The sequence below is a fragment of the Rhea pennata genome, chromosome 3, assembly GCF_028389875.1.
Source record: "Rhea pennata isolate bPtePen1 chromosome 3, bPtePen1.pri, whole genome shotgun sequence".
Lineage (NCBI taxonomy): Eukaryota > Metazoa > Chordata > Aves > Rheiformes > Rheidae > Rhea > Rhea pennata.
In genome coordinates this window covers 89,296,201-89,316,204 of record NC_084665.1, presented here as the reverse complement: position 1 = coordinate 89,316,204, position 20,004 = coordinate 89,296,201, and the positions used below count along the sequence as shown (strand labels likewise).

General features: G+C 39.7%; 1 protein-coding gene across 1 annotated transcript; it reads left to right on the top strand.

Moving 5' to 3' along the window:
- Positions 1 to 1,925: 1,925 nt before the first annotated feature.
- On the top strand, positions 1,926 to 19,467 carry SPACA1 (sperm acrosome associated 1). The gene is made up of 7 exons (XM_062573082.1): positions 1,926 to 2,046; positions 5,288 to 5,344; positions 8,657 to 8,758; positions 9,156 to 9,262; positions 9,799 to 9,934; positions 17,718 to 17,838; positions 18,136 to 19,467. Exons 1-7 carry the CDS (start codon positions 1,926 to 1,928, stop codon positions 18,407 to 18,409), a joined length of 918 nt encoding a protein of 305 aa, XP_062429066.1. The 3' UTR covers positions 18,410 to 19,467.
- The last annotated feature ends 537 nt before the right edge of the window (positions 19,468 to 20,004 follow it).

The following is a 20,004-nucleotide window of genomic DNA, read 5'->3' as shown; positions in this document are numbered from 1 at the left end:
CAAATAAAGACAGCATGAAACAATGTTGCATTATATGGCTAAATTGAAAGTCCACGTCTCACACAGCCTGAAGGCAGGCTAGGAAGCTAATCCTACTCCAGGTATCTGTTAACACTTCAGAAGGTCTATCTGCTCTTTCCTTGCTGCATCTCTCACCCCCAGCTTCACATATGGGTAATTTTAAGGAGTACTGTGACTCTGCTCACTGCTCGAACTCCAGAGATGGGAATGATACTGGCTACAGGTCCAGGCAGACTGTTCTTCCTGTAAATGGCTGAGGAAAATGATTGTGTGGGAGATGGTGCCAAGTGAGGAGAGAAAAGGAGCAGCCTGGAAGAAAGCTTCCAAATACACTCTCTCACTGCAGAAACACTTTATGGCTGTCCTGAGGCTGGCGAGATGAACAAGCAGCTGCAAGCTCTCTCCAAGCTGTTTGTTTGCCAGCCTTTACTCTGGACAGCCTGTGGCACAGCCAGCTGTGAGAGCAACAGAAGTAGGCCTACTTGGGAGTTCTCTACTGCTCCACAGAGCCACTTCACAGCACGAGTCAAGTGGGAGACAAAAGGCAGGATCTTGCCCACTGTAGTTGCTAATGTTATCCCATTTTTTTTAAAGAACAAAAAAAATAAGAAAGGTTAGGAGGAAAAAAAAAAAGAGAGAGAGAGAGGACCTGGAGAGAAGGTAGAAGGCAGAATGCAGAAAGAAATGGAGACTCAGTATACGCAAAGTACATGGAAGGAATGCAACAGACACCAGAAGTAACTAAGAGACATAATTATAATGTTGACAAAATATGCAAAATGTCATACAGTCATTTACTAGGTCTCTGCCTAAAAAGGGCTGAGTTCCTGCCTATTCTCTGGAGATGGTAAAGATCTCTCTCTCTTTTAGGGCAGTATTCACTCCGGCTCTTCCTGGAAACTGTTCATCTTTGCTTTATACTAGTTATCTCCTGTATCCCATGAGAGACAGCCGTATTTTTGTGGCATAATATTTTTGTGTGTGAATGCATAACTACATATTACATGTGCACACATATGTGTATGAAAGTGCATTGAAAATGTCTTGATGAAAGAAAAACTAAAATATAGACTTGGATTTAACCTATTTGGTCTTTTTTTTCTTTCCTTCCCTAGAGAGGACTGGGTTTTTTCAATGCTGGCTTTTTTCCAATGTTAGATGACTGAGGATCCTGAAGATATAGAAATAGGATATATTATCAAGGATACCATTCACTTTGACAGCATCAACTTTGACAGCTTCATGAACTTGATCGAATAAGCAGTGATTCATTACCCATCAAACAGTATTTTCCCACTTCTCCAGCTTCCTCTTCTTCCACCTCCAATGGTGCAATATCTGAGAGCCTCTCAAGTGCTTTATAAAAGCAATAATCTCCCTCTCCCTCCGTGTAGGATAAACAGCTCGATCAGTTACAGGGATTTTCTTCCATGTTTGCTTTTGCACCTGTGAGAGCAGGTGCCTTGGGAAGAAATTGGTAAGGAGAGGTCAAAGAGAGGAGACACACCGGTCGTCTCAAACGCACGGAACCCTCTGCTCGTTTTCCAGGCCGCTCGCTCGCCGCCCGCTCCCGGGCCAGCCGCGCCGGCCGGCCAGGCTCCCCTCTCCGCGCACGGCGAGGCCCCGCGGGGAGAGTTTCGAGGGCCGGGAGCGGGCCTGAACCCGCCTCCTCGGAGAAGAGCCGGGAGCTCCGGCTGCCCGCGCGCGCACGGGCTCCGCGCGGGGACCACCGCGCACCCGCGCCGCCACGAAGCGGGGCTCCGGCCGCCGAGCGCGGCGGGGCGGCCCCAGCGGCCCCGCTCCCCGCCGCCGGGCGCAGACCGCGCCGCGGCCGTTGTGACGCGGCTGCGGCGGTTGCCGGGCGGGCGGCGCGAGGCGGGCGGCGGGCGCGCAGGGCGGCGGCCATGGGGCTGCGGGCGGCGCTCGCCGCGCTCCTGGCGCTGCTCGCCGCGGCGGCCGCGGGCGGCAACGGCAGCGGCGAGGGCTTCGTGGCGGCGGAGCCCGGCGGCGGGCGAGCGGAGCCGGGTGAGGAGGGCAGCGGCCGCCGCTCTGCTTAGCGCCGCCGTTCCGCCGGCGGCCGCCCAGCGAGGGGGCCTGTGCGGAGAGCCCTTCCGCGGGGCGGGGATGAGCTCCGCGCGGCGCCGCGGCTGCCCCGCGCCGGCTCCTTCCGCGCGGCCTGCAGCGCTGCTCCCGCGCCGCGCGGCTCCTCCCGCGCCGCGCGGCTCCTCCGCCCGGGGCCGGCGCGGGCCGCTCCGCGGGGCGGCCGCGTTATGCTGCTGTTTCCCCCCGACCCCCCGGCCCCGTAACTGCCAAGCCGCGCTCCTGGGCCAGAGCGGCGTGGCCTGACTCGGGAGGGGTCAGAGCTTCCCGAGCCGGCCTTGGCTGCCTGCTGGCGTTTGGAGAAAGGCGCGTCGGGGCTTTGTTTATCAAAATTCTGCGTGCTTGTAATTAAAACGGTGTGTAATGGGGGAAAAAAATCTGTTCTACATAGGTCTTACAAGGCTTCCCAATGCGGAGAGGAACGCCGGCTGCCTTTGCTCTGCTGGTGCTAATTGCAGCCCTCTGACAGGAATGTAAATGCAGTTCTTTAGCACATTCTTATCTCAGCATGCGTGGGATTTACATATATAACTCCTATTAATGCTAATGGAAGCTATATACATAATTCTCTTTGCATAGGGCTGACACTATATTTTTATCTGAACCTGATGCAAGTGGAAACAGCCGTCTTTTATATAAGTGGAAGGATCAGCAGTTTCTTATAGGAAGTTTTCTTAAAATTTGGGTTCATTGAAAATACAGGGGGGGATGCAAGTAAAGGAAGCTGCAATTTGGTATTGTAATATCACTGTGGAAGGTTCGTAACATTAATATAAAAAATACTGTATTGTCTAGGGGACTGTCACTGAGTCTGATCTCGTTTCCTTCTCAGTTTCCTTTAATTCAGTTAAATTGGGAATCAGGATCGGTGATTTCTGATTGACTTGTTAATTTAGAAGCCATCGGACTTTTGATGTTTGAATATGTTTAAAGGTTTATTTGGAGTATTAGTACTTAGAAAACACATTATCTCTTTTACTCAGAAATAAACTCTTTTACTCTTCCAGTGAGTTCATCATTCTGAACCTGTGACAAAAGGCTCACGTTGTGCGCTATGATGCTGCTGTAGCAGGAAGCATCCTGAACCTTCCTCTTTAATTGGGAGAAATTTGCTTTCACTGGTTAGCAAAGTCCTTTCTTCTTTGTCAATGGCATCTCAAGTCTTGAGTCTCTGATTGTTTCTAAAGCTTTTTCATCATCATCACCTTTTTAAAATTTGCATCTGGATGGGAAATGACAACTTCTCCTTTCAGAAATGACAGCATCTGGCAATGGCAGTGCTTAGTTTGTTGCCTCAAAATTAAATTACAGTAATGTGTGCTTTCCGGGGTAGATATTTGGGGCTTATCCTCAGCTGATATAAATTGTCAGAAATCTATTGAGTTAAGAATTTGCAACATCTGAAAATGCCCATTCCCTGCCTCCCATTCATTTTTACATGCTTACATTTATTCCTCACACATGAATAAGAACAACTCATGTTGTGCCAATCCAAATACAGGCATTTTTAAACATGATCATATTTAGACTGTAGACAGGATCTTTATATTTTCCTCCTCCTCCTCTCTGCTATACTGGGGTAGCTGTTGGTAGACAAGACTGTTGAGTGACTGTCACATTAATTTAACAGAAGCTAAGGGAAACGTGATACGATGTCCATGGTGAGAACTGTCTTCTAAAGAAGTTGGTATTTTGTAAGGCTCATCTGAGATAGAGTTTGATGATACACTAGGCTTTTTAAAGGATGTCTCTGTTTTCATAGGGTTTTCATTTAATCATTTTTTTCCTTATGCACTGGATAAGGCTGGAATCTTACATCAGCATTCAACTGAAAAGTTATTGTTTAAGGATTTTTGTGCATATGCTAAAAGACCATTTTGATTAGCACAGCTTATATGCTGAAATAAATGTCAAAACCACAGAGACAGAGATAACAGCAGAATAGGATTTTGATGGCTCATTTATAATGTTGGGAAAAAAAGTTCAATATCAGTTCATCATTGTGAAGAATGCAATGTGCCGCTGTAGAGTTGATCCTTTACTATGGAGGAATACAGTTGTATATTTGTGTATCACTGACTGCAAGAGAAATGGATCTATTCCTTTCAACCTGAAAATTTTAAAGTTTTGATAGTGTGTGAAAATGTAAATGTTACATAGAGATTTAGTAGCAAGAAGTGATATATAAACTTGCATTACTGCGCAGAAATAACATTTTGTAAACATAAATCTTGAATATAAAAAACTGAGAGACAGTGAAAACAAACTTTACATTGGTAAGTATTTGTTATCAGAAAAAAATAATCTGAGTAGGCTGGACTGGCAGTGCAGACTTGTAAAAACAGTCATAATGACTTGTCTTTCCTCTTTGCTTTTGGAAGAATTAAAAAGATCTATTACTTACTTAATGAATTATTTCCAAAGACACTTCACTAAGTTACTTTTGCTATGAAACAGCTACTTTATCTCTGTATCCTTATAAACAAAAATTCAAATTGCATGCTAATAGAAATAAAATGTATAATCCAGATTTGAATCCCAGATGGAGATGAGAACCTTTTGCTTCTGTACATTCTGTGAAACCCATTCCATAACCTCAAAGCACTGTAAAAAATGGAAGGAACCCAATCACAGTGATTAAAACCCAGTACCTAATTAAAATATTGTACCTGGTTGACTCATCATTGTGTTAGCTGTCTAAACCTGACCTTAGAGTGTGATGGGGAAAAAATCATGTGGGAAGGCTTATGTTAGCCAGAAAGAACAGGGAAATGAATTAACTGAATATTGTTTAATGAAAATTTTTATTAACTCTTTTCAGTGAAGATCTGTAATTTGCATATAACCTAGACACTGCATTTTCCAGAGCATTCAGTAGCCTAATTTAGCATAATAGACTGATTTATAATAAAAATACATTTTTTTCTCTTAAAGAATCATCTTAAGGTTTAAATATGAATGCTGTTCACACTGGATTTTATGACACAATTTTGAAAAATGTCATATTTCTGCTGTAGTTAGTGAAAGCAAAAATGTTGGAAATTTTCACATTTTGACTGAAAAGTAGGAATAGGTTCAAGGAGTGACTTTCCTGTTAATTAGGCATACCAAACCCAATGAGCAGGTTTCATTGTATTAGAAACATAACTTTATACTTTGTGTTCAGGTCTGAATGCCACCGTGCCCAGGGAAGTAGAGTCTGGAGTATGCACAGTTACATGTGGTAAGTAGCAAAGCAGATGAATAAAACATATTGTCATTTGTTTTTGAAAAAAAAAAAGTGCTAACTGTAGCAATTTAGCAGTTGTAATTTGCTTGCCCTTGTTCACCTCTCATTGATTTCGATTGCCAATAACTATAATTAACAAAAACAATCAAGCTGATTGTCATTAGAAGTTTAGGTCAGATCTGTTGTTTTATTAATTTCACAGCCTGCAAGCTCCTATTTTAAACCAGTTCCCTACGTTTATTGGCACATGAGCTGCCTTCCCCAAAGTAACAATTTTCGCTATTTGTGAACATCTGTGAGATGTTCAGAAGATGAAAGATCTTCTGATGCTTCTCACAGATGTCTTCCCACATACAGTATTGCCAAAAAATTGCTTGCCTGCAGTAGCCTGTTCTGTATTCCACATTTATACAATTTATAAAGCATGCAATGGAGAGGAGAAGTTGCATTCTGGAGTAGGAAGAGAGGAAAAATGGGTTGAGTTTTAAGAAGATATCTCTTTTCAGGCTGCTGATAGGAATTGCAGTGGGGTTTTACTTACATTGCTTAGGAAACAGTCTTGTATCAGAAAAGCTATTAAATTTGTTCTGAACAAATTCTGCTTCTCATAAGACCATAGAGAGTAAAAGAGATCAGTTTTTGCCCCCATCAGTCTAATGTTCTTTTCTAGAGTATGCCTTTTTTTCCCCAGACATTTTTGCATATTTCCAATGATAGGACTTCCTTGGTTCCCTAAGGGAAACTATTTCACACCTTAGAACATTCTAGTGTTGGGAGATTTTTTTTTTTTTTTTTTTTTTTTTGCTCTTACCTAGTTTATTATTTCCTTTTCTTCACTTCATAACTTCAGAGCTGATTATATGGTCAGTATTGCCATACCGTACTCTTTTATGGTCAGTACCTCCATTCCATATATCTCTTTTATCCTCACTGCTTTGATGCTCACTTTGGATACTGAGAAGCTTTCTTATGTCCCATCCCACTAGCGGCCTTCCTCTCAAATGCGCTGTGTTTTCAGGGACTTTCACTAAGTTTTATCTCAGTTTTATATTTAATCCCTCAGACTTAGTATTTAAGTCCTTTAATACTGAAAATTATATACCATCTTACTGAAGAATCAGGAAATGGAAGCTATAAGAAAGAAGAAAAATGTATCACTTCATATCTGGAGTTCAGATGTTTCTAGCCATCATTTGAATCCTGGCTATTACATGTTTGTCTGTTGAAAGACTGAGAGGGAGCCTTAGTTCTCCCAGCGAAACTGTAAGCTGTTTGTCTCCTTCGTATTCCTTCTTAGATTCATCTGTCTAGTCCTTTATATTTGTTGCTTTCTGAACTTGCTCCATTTTCTTTTATTTCCCAGTAATGCTATGTCCCAAATCCATTGCTCCTCTGTTCATACTCCAAGTTTATTAAGATATTAAAGCCTAAATACTCACCAGTTAATGATTCCTTGTCATATCTGACTAAACTCTGCATTAGTCTTTTCATGGTCTAATTCTTTTGTCCACTTTTTCCTCTAGATGCCTCTCATAACTGTTGTTTTCCTGTTGCTAAATACTCAGTTCTTTGGATTTTTTTCCCCTACTAGATCTATTAATTCACATTTTTTCCAGGGTGAATTTTATTTGGATAATTTTCTGCCCATTTTGCAAGCCTTTGTACTGCACTGGAGCATTTTTCTGTTAGGTTAACTTGTATGACTTGTTGAAGTTAAGACCCAGTAGATTAATTTCATCAGAATTGGGAGCTCTGAAAAGGAGGTGCAAAAAGCAAGTATGAGAATGAAAGGAAAAAGCTGCCCAAAAGGAAGAGGCAGAGAAGTACAGATCTCCCAAACAGAGCTTTGCTGGTCATCCCTTTGAATGTGATATACTTCCACAATTTTAATATTCATGTGGTTAAGACATAGTGAGATTTTTCCTGATGAATGTGAGTACACTTAGCTCAGCACCCAGATTTTCTCAGGTCAGCCTTTGGGATTTTTATAGGTTTCCCACCTTTTATTGTTGTCTCAAAAAATATGTGTCACTGAAGAAAGCAGAATGCCTCTTATATAAGTGTCAGTTCATTGCCGTTTACACCTCTGCCTGTGCAAGTACGAGATGAGACACTTTCTGTAGTAGAGAATGATCCTTGTTTTATGTCAGTTCCAGTAAGTGGTGTTGCCTCCCTCTGTCACTCAAAGTATTGTTTCATGAGTTGTATGACATCTCTAAAAGATTCTGAAATCACTTAAAGGAGGCAGATGCATCAGAATGCAGTATTCAAATTAATTTCCCATTTATTGTTATAGCATAAGGGGGGGGGGGTTCTCTCCCAATGCCTGTTAGTAAACAAAATGCTTCTGGAATAATGGCAAAATCTTCAGTGTTTACTGGGCTTAAACCTATTATTCCTTCTTCCCCCATATGGTATGTCATTCCAGTGAACTATGTACACACTGTTTTGGCAAAAACAATTACAGCACTTGTTTTGAATTTATTTGTAATTGTTAAAATGAGGATGTTCCCATTGAAATTCTCATAATGAGAGTGAATATTTTTTGCTTAATTGAACGATGTATGGAAATTTTCCTTAACTTTAAATATTTATGGTAAGCTATCTCTTGTTGCTCAGTACAACCCTCTGCATTGCTGATGAAGTCCTGATGATCAACACCAGTTTTTGTCTTTCTCCCATTACTGACTACCACCTTGTGTAGACTCTAACAGGCTTCATTTCAGAGTTTGTTAATGATATTCCTTTGTCCCTCGTTGGTTACTGTAGAGTAAATCAAGACTCTCTAGTCCCCATCCCAGGTAGTTTTTAGTGCCTTCAGTTTCTGATGACCTTGGTGGGCGTTGGAGACGCTTAGACAATCACAAGACTGGAGGCAGACTGAGTTGGCAGACTGTACAGTAATGTCTGTGCCATCTGATTTGAGCATTTAAAGGCCAGGTGCCTGAATGCTTTGATATTTAAAGTGAATCAACTGTTTTGCAGCATGTACATCAGTTTCATTTTGAATTCCTTTTCCATAAGAAAAATTTTGAATTTATTTTGAATTGTTTTTCTGACACTTAGCACCCCAGTGATTCTAGGGATCTGTCTCCCTGTGGTGCAAAGTCTGACAGAAGTAGATGTTGTCTTGAAATCTTAGATAACAATACAGGATAGCTTTAGCAGGCACTCAGGGAAGGTCCGTTTTGCCTGCTGTTTGGTAGGTGCATCATATTAACATCCATATCAAAGGAGGAAGTAAAAACAGAGTTGGAAGAAAATGAAGAAATGTGCTGATTGAAAGTTTGTTTTGTTTTGCCAAAGGGATCGGCATTCGAGAAGTTCTGTTAACCAGTGGATGCCCTGGGACTGAAACAAAATGTATTGTCCGTGTGGAGGAGTGTCGGGGACAAGTAGACTGTGGATGTAAGTGACACACTGTGATACAGGCACCTAGGGCAAAAAAGTTGATTCAAAGAAAACATCCTTATTCTTTGTGCATGTGGTGGAAGTAGAATGAAATCGTTTCATTCAACCCTCCAATTACCCTATTAAGCATGCTAGGAACATTTCAGATTTCGTTTCTATACTGATGTGTGTTTGATTTCAAGACCCTGTATCATTTTTCTACTTTGCTTTTCAATTTTGTAGATATGTATATAATTATAAATATTAGTCCAAGCAAAAAGTATTCAAAGTAATTTTAAGGAAAAAATTGATTTCCAAGGAACATTCTGCACATTGAAGAATTATCAGCTTTATGGTCTATACAGAGATAGTTTCAGAAAGTCAGTGATGTACCTATTAAAAATTCCTCCCATAGGGGGAAAACCAATTTCTGACAGCCCTGCCAGCGTGAAGATGCCTTGTATTTTTATACCTCCTGAAAATCGATTTAAATATGTTTGGAAGATGTTAATTCCAAACCAGGTAAGTAATTGAATCTCTCTTTATGCAGAAAAGCTATGTACTGAATGTGTCTATCACATGCTCCAACTGACTTGTACAGAGTTCTAGGCTGATTATTTCCTTTGCTGTCATAATGCAAATAATCCCTGATTTCTCACTGACAGGTTGCTAATACAGAGACTTGCAGGTCTTTGCACCTTTCTGGAGCTTCAATTTCTTTTTTGTTTAAGAGAAACAATAATTTCAGAGAGCAATATTCCTTTGCTTTTATTTCAGAAAAATTGGGCATAGTGACTCATGAGACATGTAAGCAAGTCACAACCACATTGCCTTTCACAATTGTTCAAACAGGAGGTGCTGAAGACATGGGAGGACATTTCCCAGGGGCAAAGGGTCTTGACATGTTGAAAACTATTGGGATAAAATAAGCACTTTTCTGTATATCTAACACAATGGGACTCTGCTTTGCAAATCTATCTGAAAAAAGACAAATCTTTTTTTTCTTTCTTTCTTTTTTTTTTTTTTTTTTTTTTTTTTTTTTTTGATAATATGGATAGCCAGCACTCATTCTTCCCAATGATTCAGCTATTATGGAAGTACACAGAGATACCCATCCAATTACTTTCCAGTGTGAGACTCAAGAAAAGGGAAGTGTAATTGCCTCTGTAAAATACACAGTCTACACTACAGCTGGTAAGCTCACAAGGATGCTTGCATTGCTCTAGAAGATACAGCCTTGTGTTCGTTATGTAGTACTCAATCTTCATAAGATTGTATGTTGCGAGTAGTACATAGACAGGAGCCTGTGTGCTCTGGTAATGACTGTCATGAAATGCAGGGCAATAAAAGAGAGATGGGAAAAGAAATGACAGAATGGGAAAGAAGAGGCTTCTTGTGGTAGAGATAAGTATTTTCTTTAACTTTGTAAATTCCGGATAAAACAAGCAGGTTCTCCTCTTAGCTGCTCGTTTATTACTGCACCTGGTTTGTTCAGCATAGACTTCTTTTTGTCTCAGTAGGTTGGAAAGGTGATTGGCTACATAGAAGCAGCAGTACGTCAGGCAGTTCTGCAGTTAAGACTCCTTTCCCTACAGTACTGAAGCAAGAAAGCAGCCTTTTGAGGTTTCTCTTTTAGCTGCCATCTGGAATTTGCTAACGCACAATGGATTTAGAGAAAATTTATACTAAAAAGAATACGTCATGAAACAGTTCCCCAGTAACATCTTTCTTCCCTTCTCTGCTAATGGGCTTTTTTGCTAACTTCATCAGGAAAGGTAGCAGTAGGCTGATTTACTTAAACCATGAGAACAAGCTTGTGGAAACTAGCTTTCCTAATCAGAGGAAGGGTGAAAAAATCCTTCCTCATCAAAATGTAAAGTTTTCCCTGAAAGAATGAGGATTCAGCTGTTATGCAAAAAAAAAAAAAAAAAAAAAACCCTAAAAAGAAAGAAATCCTTTGGGAGACTCCCTCCCCCTATCTATCCCCTTCTCATTTACCTGGGTAAAACAGTCCAGCCTAGGAATCCTACTTTCATTCTTTCTCTTTAATAAGATAGGCTATTTCCTCTATCTATCTTGAGGTCCTTTCTACCATTGTGCAGTAACCAGGAGTTTGTTTATTTCTTTTCTAAATCCATCTGGCAGTCACAAAACACTCAAAGCTTTGATTATATCAATTTCCATTCCTTTTTTTCATTCTTCCGCTATTCACTATTGCACAAAAAGGAAGTTTTCTTTTTGAGACCTGCATTAGCAGAGCATATAATCTGTTTTAGGTCTAAGCATGCAAATAGTCCCACTGAGTTGAGTAGGTGAGTCATCAGTAGGATGAGTTACGCACTTATGTTTAAATTGTGATTAAGTAATTTTGGTGAAAAGCAGTCAGATGAAGCCTGTCCAATAGACATAGCCACTGAAAACTTCTTATAGGACTGAGACTATTGGTTATGGCTATTCAGAAATCTGAAGAAGACAAGTTCTAAGGTTTATTAAGTAGCTCCAAAAAAGGAGTGGATTGTCATGCTTATTTTCTTCCTTTAGCTTTGTCCAGATATCTGCACATAACCAAAGGACTTTCTGGGGTTTGCTCCCCAAGGACTGCTATTGTTTGGACTTTGAAAATTACCAAATGTTAATTAGTTAGGAGAAAGAAATTAGCAGCAGAAGTTTTGATTGAGAATATACCAATACTTTCATCATACAGATCCAGTTTTCCTATCTGTGGATGGTCTGAAATCTAGTGAGATCAGAATACTATATTTACTTTTTCAACAGAATCAGGAGCAAATTAGAAAGATCTGTTTGACAGCATCAGGGTATGTGGCAAGATTCCTTGTGTGTGGATATAGATTTTCTTAGCTGCTGCCTCATAGTTTGCAGAACTGTTGTTGTTCAGGCTTTGGAAAGGGGTAATGTTTTTTCCCACCATATAGTGTTGTCCTTTCCAGTTCCTCACTAAATGATTTTTTGAAATAGAGGTTGAAGAACTTCAGATGTAGGCTTATTAGCCCTGTCATGCAAGATGGTTTTTCTACATATTTCAGAAATTCTTTCTGTTCAGAGAACAACTTTTCCTTTGCTATTTACTGATCTGCAGCTTAAAGTGTAGAGAAGGGAAAAACCACAAAACTAGTATTAGAAATCAGACTCATTTTTCAGGCAGTCTGCAGGACTGAACTGCCTTTTTTTCCTTTGTCCAAAACTGGCTACAAAGATTTCAGCTCATAATGAGTTGGGTGGGCAAGAGCTGGCTCTAGGGAATGGTCTTATGTAGAATTTGAGAAGAGTATTTGAATCAGTTGAACTGTCGAATCAGTTTTAGTTAGGAAGAGGGTAGGCCTGTCTGTTAGCTCCTAAATTACTTTTTTTTCTCCAACTGAGGTGATTCTAGCCTTCTATCTGAGTCACTCAAGTCCATAAGCTTAAGTTTGTATTTTGCCTTTCTCATGACCTTTCATATTCCCTTTGCTATTCCATTGTGATGAATTTCTTTGTGCTTGTCCCAGAGCTACAGGACAGTGCAAATGCTTTTGCTCAGTGGCTAGTATTTCTTCTTGTCACTGTCATAGAAGAAAAGGCTTGGAGAGGTCAGAAGAGCTAAAAATAAAGGCAACCAATAAGGGGCAAATGTGTTCACTTTGGTCTCATGCTTTCTCCTCTCTCCAATGCTCTGCTGTTTTACCTGTGAGAACAGCAAGGGCCACGTTCTGTGACAGTTCAGGGCATCAATAGCATCACACTATTAGAGAGTCTGTCCTCAAAGCCAGCACTCAAAATTACATAGAATGACACTTTCTGGTTTGGATTTTGACGTGTGGGAGGAGAGGAGGATGCATGTTGCCAAAGGGCAGATAAAACATCTCAGGATTTCAGATATATATTCCATGTGGAAAAACTTAGTATACTGACTTAATCCACTGAAACTATCCACTGAAAACTTCCGTATGTCCTTACTCCACCGATCGCTGCACTTCTCAGTGACCTGTTGAGCAGTAGTAATGACCCTTTTGTATGAACAAATGGTCTTTAGTAATTTGGCTCTTTGCTTTGTTTTCAAAGCCATTCAGACTGGTGGGTAGTCTTTGTATTTCACAGCAATCTGCTGACAGAGAAAAAAAAGTATTTTATCTTCAGCAAAAATTACTGTGATCTCTGCAAAAGGAAATCCCATCTCTTAATAACTGGAATTTCTGTATGTCCTTCTTACTAAATCACTGTCCTGAGATACTTCTGCCTGTTATGTTGTTAGGCATTTTGTGATGGCATCAGAGCCAGAAGGCAGTTTTTTCATATTTTCTAATAATAATCCTGTGTGGCGGGGAGATTTTTGCAAGGGAGAAGTATGAGGGTAGAGGATGATCTTCCTTATTGTGATCTGTGAAGGGTGTCAACCTGGTGAGATTCTGACTGTGCCCCAGACTCCACAGTTCTCATAAGTGAAAGAGTGAGTCAGCACATGCCTGTAGTGGCACTTCTGTGGACGAATTCGAGGCAATAATGTGCCTGTGTGGACACCAGGCAGCAGGTATCTTGGAGACCGTTCTAGCCCCTGTTTCTCTTCAGTTCATTTCGTGGTGATGGTTCCAGTGCCAGAGCTTCCTTGAGAGATAAAAGTTGCATCTCGGTAACAGGTTACTGTGCAAATGCTTAATACACATTACCATGTTCTCCTAGCATTTGCATGGTAATGAAATGGGGAATCCCAGTGCCCAAATATTAACAGTCTGGGGCTCCTTTGTGCTTCTGTGTTTGTGCATGTGTGCGTGTGTGTGTAAGTGTAATCTTACTCTCACATTTGCATATATCTGTGCATTTTTAATACATAGGAAGAGTCTTGAAGATAATCTGGAAGAGAAACATAAAGCTATACATCACCATTATATTACGGAAAGGAAAAAAAATACAGCCTGCAGAGGCAGAATTTCATTCTCCTCTGCCAAACTGATATATGCTATCTGGGTCTGAAAAACAAGTGGAAAAAACTGTTGGCTGCTGGACCGTGTAAACAATTGTTCAAGTGTCTGCTTATAGATACACAGTTAACATCATGGTCTAGGAGGAACTTTAACTCAATGAAAAATCCAGAGGAAGAGGAGGATGAAGAGGAATAGTGTTGCTGGCAGAGGCAGTGGGTTTCCTTTTGCTAGAGGTGGTGAGGAACAGCAGGTGCTCCAGTTTCTTGACATACATAATATTCGGTATTGTGAGTCTGTTTCTTAGTGAAGAAATGACTGAATAGAATGCAGAGACAGAATTTGTCTAACATTTTCTGGAGGGAAATACTAGCAGTGGCAACAGATGCTTGTGAATGTACTTGGATTTAAATAAATTAAAGAAGAGATGGTTCCATGAAGGCAGAGGACAGTCCAGAGATACACTGCACTGCATGGAAACTAAAGGAGCGTTGATAAACTCTGTGGTATGCAATGGAAATACACTTGCTGGGCTGCACCATAGCAAAGAGTGCTTGTTCTCTCTTTAGATATATCCTGTTCTGTTGCTTGGAGTGAGGGAAGTGTATGGTGAATCTCTTCTAGGCCAAGATGAGAAAGCAGTAATTTTCTAAGCTCCTTGAGTCAGGTGTTGCGTGGTGGCTCAGTCTAAATATATTGTTCTGATGCCACAAAGATTAAAAAGCTGTCAGGCTTTGTAGCAACTAGTATTGGACATACAAATGATACTCCTGTTTCCTCTAGTCCAGCATGCTGTGCCCCCATTGTCTTAGTAGGAAGGGACTGGGGTGGAGGGACTCTATGGTGTTTGGACCATTTGGAGCTGGTGGAAAGAACTCCATGAGGTATTAACATTCCTGACCACAGAACTGGTCTCAAATCAGGTAGTCCTGATGCAGGCTAGGTGCTAATCTGGACATCCCTTCTTTTTCTTCCTGCCTTGTTCTGACTTGCACAGAGGAGTAAAATTCAGCTCCATAGTTTAGATGCAGAATTGAAGTACCTGCAGTCTAAAGCTAAATCCTACCCTTGCATTTTATTTAAGTTGCACTCCTTTTTTTAGTCTAGATGAATGCAAATACGCAAATAATCAACAGGAACAGTGAGAATTCCAACCTTTCAGTATGATAGAGAGTCCTGAAAAGCATATTAGCAGTAGACAGTCTGCTTGAACTAGCAGATATGTTATCAAATCTTTTTTTTGGAATTATAGAAGCCTGGAAAATTTTCAGTAGAGATCCACACTGTTTTAGGAATTTCTGTACAATGTAATTATGAAACATATATGAGATTGCCTTTTTTCATCATTCTTTATGGTGAAGTAGCTCACAGACCCCCAGTAGGCTGTAGACTCCAAGCTGAAAAGTATTGAATTAGACTTTGCATGTTTCAGAAAGGAAGTATTTTTCTTCTTTGACTGAGCTAAGTGGACTTTTTAAAAAAGCTAGTGTAAATACTTTGGAATCTTACCTGTAAGCAGAAGATGTTTTAAGCTATGTTCTGGTTTGTAGCAAAATTCTTACTGACTAATTGGAAATGTTGCCTGGAATTTAGGAGTGTGGTCAGGGGCTTAAAAGTGCACCTGAGTCAGTTGTAAAACAGCTTATTGGAAAGCCACTTTTCTGTCTGCTTCCTGTTTGCATTTTAAAGATGTGAGTTTACCTAGAAGGCATCCCCTCTGTATTATCAGGTTGTCTCTTGGGCAGTTTTAGTTCTTTACTGCTGGAAGAATTTCCTTCATGGGAAGAAAATTTGATTTGATCAATATAAAATAAAATTTATATATGCAAATGGATAAAATATGTGCATATGGATAAAATAAAACTTGCTTTTCTGATCAGCAGGCTCCTGTTACAGCCTGTAAGCAGAAGTACCCTTAGAACTCTGAATTCACATTTTGCCAAAGGGAAAAATAAAATACTAATATATTTGTAATGAAATTGCAAAATCTAAAGGTAATTTTAATTAATGTCCATTCCTCTCAACTGCATGTAATTCTAAAAAGGCACAGTCCAGTCAGTGAAGTGAATTAGTCTAAAAGCAGATAGCTCTACGTTATATGAATATCCTAGCATTCAGACTTATCTTGTATGACATTCTCAGCCAGTTAACCAAGTTAACCATTCTTACCTGCCCTGTATCGTGCAGAAAGATCAGGAGAATCCTATGGATGAGCTGTGCTTATGGATGAGTTGTTATTTAAGAATAACAAAATGAAAATTCCATGATGCAGGAGAGTGAAACTCAAACAATGTGATGGAAGAGTTGCTTAGTTACTGCAGTGATGACAGTGGAACAAGACCTTATATAGAAATAGAAATGAAATAGAAATAGAGATGGTTTTCCTGCAGTCATTCTGGTATGCGGAATGAGAATTTTGCATACCAGTCAGCAACCAGATAGCACCTTATAGTTTTAGAGTATATGTGATTTAAAGAAAATGAAAGGGAAATTAAGGTTGGCTTGTGTAAAATTGTCAAACCTGGAGAGAGAAGGAAGGATGTCTGACATTTAGTTGATTTGGTTCAGTTCAATTAAACAAATTCAGTTCAATTAAATTCGGTAAATTCAATTAAATTTCAGAACAAAGTGACTGGGTTTGCCTTCCAGGCATTTCTTTATCCACTGTCAAAAAATAGATGGAGGAAATTTATTGACCACTTCCAGTATTCTCCACTCTTCTTGTGTTGTTCTTTAGTCATCTCCTGATGGGTATTTCCAGTGTTAAATAAACCAGCCTAAATATTGTCAGGGCCATCAGTTTCCATAGATAGACTTTCCAAGGTTTAACAGGCTGCAATCTTACCAAAAATATTTTTATTTAATAAGTTTGCTACATTTTTAACTCCTCAGTTTCTCGCAGCTGCTTTATCTAAGTTCTGCATTTCTAGGCCATGCAGAACAACTCCTGCACATGCTTGGCGGCTATTTGCCAGACCTAGGTACCTACAGACCTAGGTATCTACAGACCTAGGTAGAAACAGAGAGCTGAAAAGGAGCATTAAGATACTGAATCCAGTCCTTTGTTAGCATACTGTTTTTTATCTTAATTATTGTCATCATTATTGCAACAACGCTGATAGTTAGAATTCTTTTCTATTGTGCTGGTACCTTGGTATCTCTGTCCTGGATGATGGAGCATTGGTACTAGGCGCAGAACAAAGGAGTCATGCCTGCCTCAAGAGGCATACAGTTTCTTGTAATTACTGTTTCTCCATAATTCATATAGCTTCTTTGGCATGTCCTGAAACCTTATATTGAAATAGTTCCTAAAGCAAAACTTTGTTATATTGGTCATTCTTAACATGTACCAAATAGCTACTTTTTTCTCTCTCCATTTTTTTTTCTTGATAGTCTTTAGGAGCTACAGGCATTGTTGCACAGCTGTGGACACTGCTCTGAGAGCTGTTCTGCTACAGCTAGCATTGAGATTCTTTAGTATATGTATGTGCATTGCAGTGCACTTTTCTGCCGCTATTATTTTGGCTAGTTATTTCCTGCCAGCAATCAGCATTAATAGTCCTGATCTTTCTGTCTGCCATTTAAAACCACTAGGTCTTCTTAGATAGTAAGAGTGTAACTCTTCTAACCAGCTGTTTGCATCTGAGCTATCTGTCCAGATTCCCCATACATCATGGAATGGGATCAGTTCATCTCATCCTGGACGTCTCAGCTGAGTGTAGCTTGGAAGTGCCAGTTTCTCTCTACTGATTATAGAGAGAACCTAAGATAGCTAGCTCAAATACCTACACAGTAAAACATCTGAAGTTAAGTGAATCGAATCCCACTCCATGTGTCTTGATCTCCATTTCCTTCCATTTCCTCTGGTCAAATGTGCCTTTGCAAAGGAGCTATAAAATGTTATTATTCTGACTTAGCTGATTTAGTAAATACCTAATGGTCATGAAAGATGCCAGATAGTAAAGAATCAGGCCCTGCTCCTTTTCAGTTCTGTTCATGCCATAAAATGACTGACTCATTTGATTATTTGAACATAATAATGACCATGTATTTCTTTTCTTCAGAACTGGAAACAAAACCACCAAGGAACACAAAGACAGATATAGTTCTGATCTTTTCCCTGGTGACCGGAATCATTGTGATTGTTGGTGTGATCTTTGTATTAATCTTTATAATTCTTCACCGGTAGGTGGTCATCATACAGTATGATTTCTATGTGTTGTTTAATCAAAATATGGTATTACTAGTAAAAAAAACATGACTTGGAGTGAACTAATTTAGTTTTTCTGTGGTTTAATATTTATGTTGCTAGTAGAGAAAACATGAACAAGTTTCTTGAGATTAGAAAGAACTACTTTGCATTGGAAAGACGTATTTTGCAGAATAACTATAAAGATTGTAGATAGGAGGGGAGTGATTCAGCGCAATCTGTGTAAACCTACTTAAATATACATTTCTGTTCAATTCTTGTCTCCATTTCAGGGCTGCTTTAAAAAATATTTGGGAATCAAAATTTGGGAAAGACAGCAAAGACAAACAGGTGTCCAAAAAAGATTCACAAAGAAATGTGGAAGAAACAGCCCCCTGCTCAGGGTCAGGATTGGCTTTGAAAGGAAGTGGAGCCTCTGCACCTGGAACGTCAGCTACAGTGTTCTCACCATCTGAACAAAAGACAGCACAAGAAATGCCACAGCCCTCACCCACAGAGAATGAAGTACAGGAGCCCACCCAGGACTGGCAAAATGAGGAGAATTAGAAAAAAAGACTGGGTTAGATAGATATATGATATAAAAAAGATTAAATATGCTTGAGATGCTGATTTTAAGAAGTGCTTTTTATAGTTCATTCACTGGCATGGATGGCTGAACTTTAAATGAGATGGGTAAAAGTACTTCTCTTTTAAGGTGGGCATCACTCTCCAGGTAATTTCATGATCTGAAAACCTCTGAACTGGAGCACTAGAGCCAGGTTTTTGGGAGGATCTTGAAAATGATGTATTCTCTAAGTTGGTGATTGATACAGTTTAGGCAAAGACCATCCTTTGTAAAATGCCCATTATCTCAGTGTTGATCTTCAGACACAGCACCTAGTATGTAATCACTATGATCCAGTTTCTCCTTGACACCTGGAAGGGTATATAACGATACAAAAGATACCGAAAGTTACTTCGTAAGTTTGATTATATTTGTGCTTACACATCTGTACATCTAGCCATTTTTACCAACGAAAGGATCAAAATTTGTGAACAGAAGAACAGCCCCTTTGAGTCACACCAAAGGTTTGTCGATATCAATTGCCAAAAAAGGATGCCTAGGGAAGAGTAAGGAACACGACAAGCTTGTATGATGTTCTCCCCATGTACTCTTCCAGCCTCCAGCTATTTGCATATTTTTAAGTCTATTGCAATTTCTAAGCAGTTAGCAATCTTGCATAGACTTCTTTTCCATTAATTGTTCAGTGTCCCTTTGTACCAATGTAAACTACTGTCATGTACAATGTGGACAAGGAGTTCCACAGCACAACTATATCTGTTTTCCATTTTTAACTACTTGCCAGCTTCTTTTGCCGCACCTCTTCCTGAAAAGACAGTGAACTGCCATTCCCCATCATGTTCCTTCTGCTGCGGATGATCGCTTAGATGCCTGTTATGTTCCCCTGGTTATTTGCTTTCTAGACCAAAAAGTGCAGCCTTACTTAAGAATTCTTCACCCACAACTTATTCTATACTTCTAACCAACCGTGCTGATCTCTAAACCTTCTCCATTATGTGATTACTCTGTTTCTGAAGATGCTTTCTATTTATGTAAATAAATGATGTTTGATGCAAATAAAAAAAAAAAAAAAAAAAGCTGAGCTGATGACGTTGAAAAATTGACTGTGATATGATTAAGATTTTTAGTAGATTTTTGTGATTAACCTTCCCTCTTGAGTATAATAGAAACTGTGAAAAGGGGCCAAATATCAAGTACTCCAGGGTAGAGAATGCTTCTGAGTAAAGAGAAAAATAGATTGGAGGTACTAACTCATCCTCTCAAAGAATTCCTGTTCTCTTCAATTCCTGTATTGCTGCAGATGTTCTAACTGCACCATCTGCACATCCTTAAAAAAGCATTATCATATTTTTCATAGATACATCATTTTGTTTGCTGTTTAGTGAAAGGAGCATTTACTTTTTTTGAAAATAAAACATTTTAAAATGACGTGTACTTAATTGTATAAAAATATCTTTTTTAAAAAGGAAATGATATTTTTAGTAACACTATCATTGACTTGATCATTTTATATCATTTGATGGACAAGCCTAAAAGTCTTGCAACATTAAGAAGAAAATGCATAGGGAAGGAAAAAGCG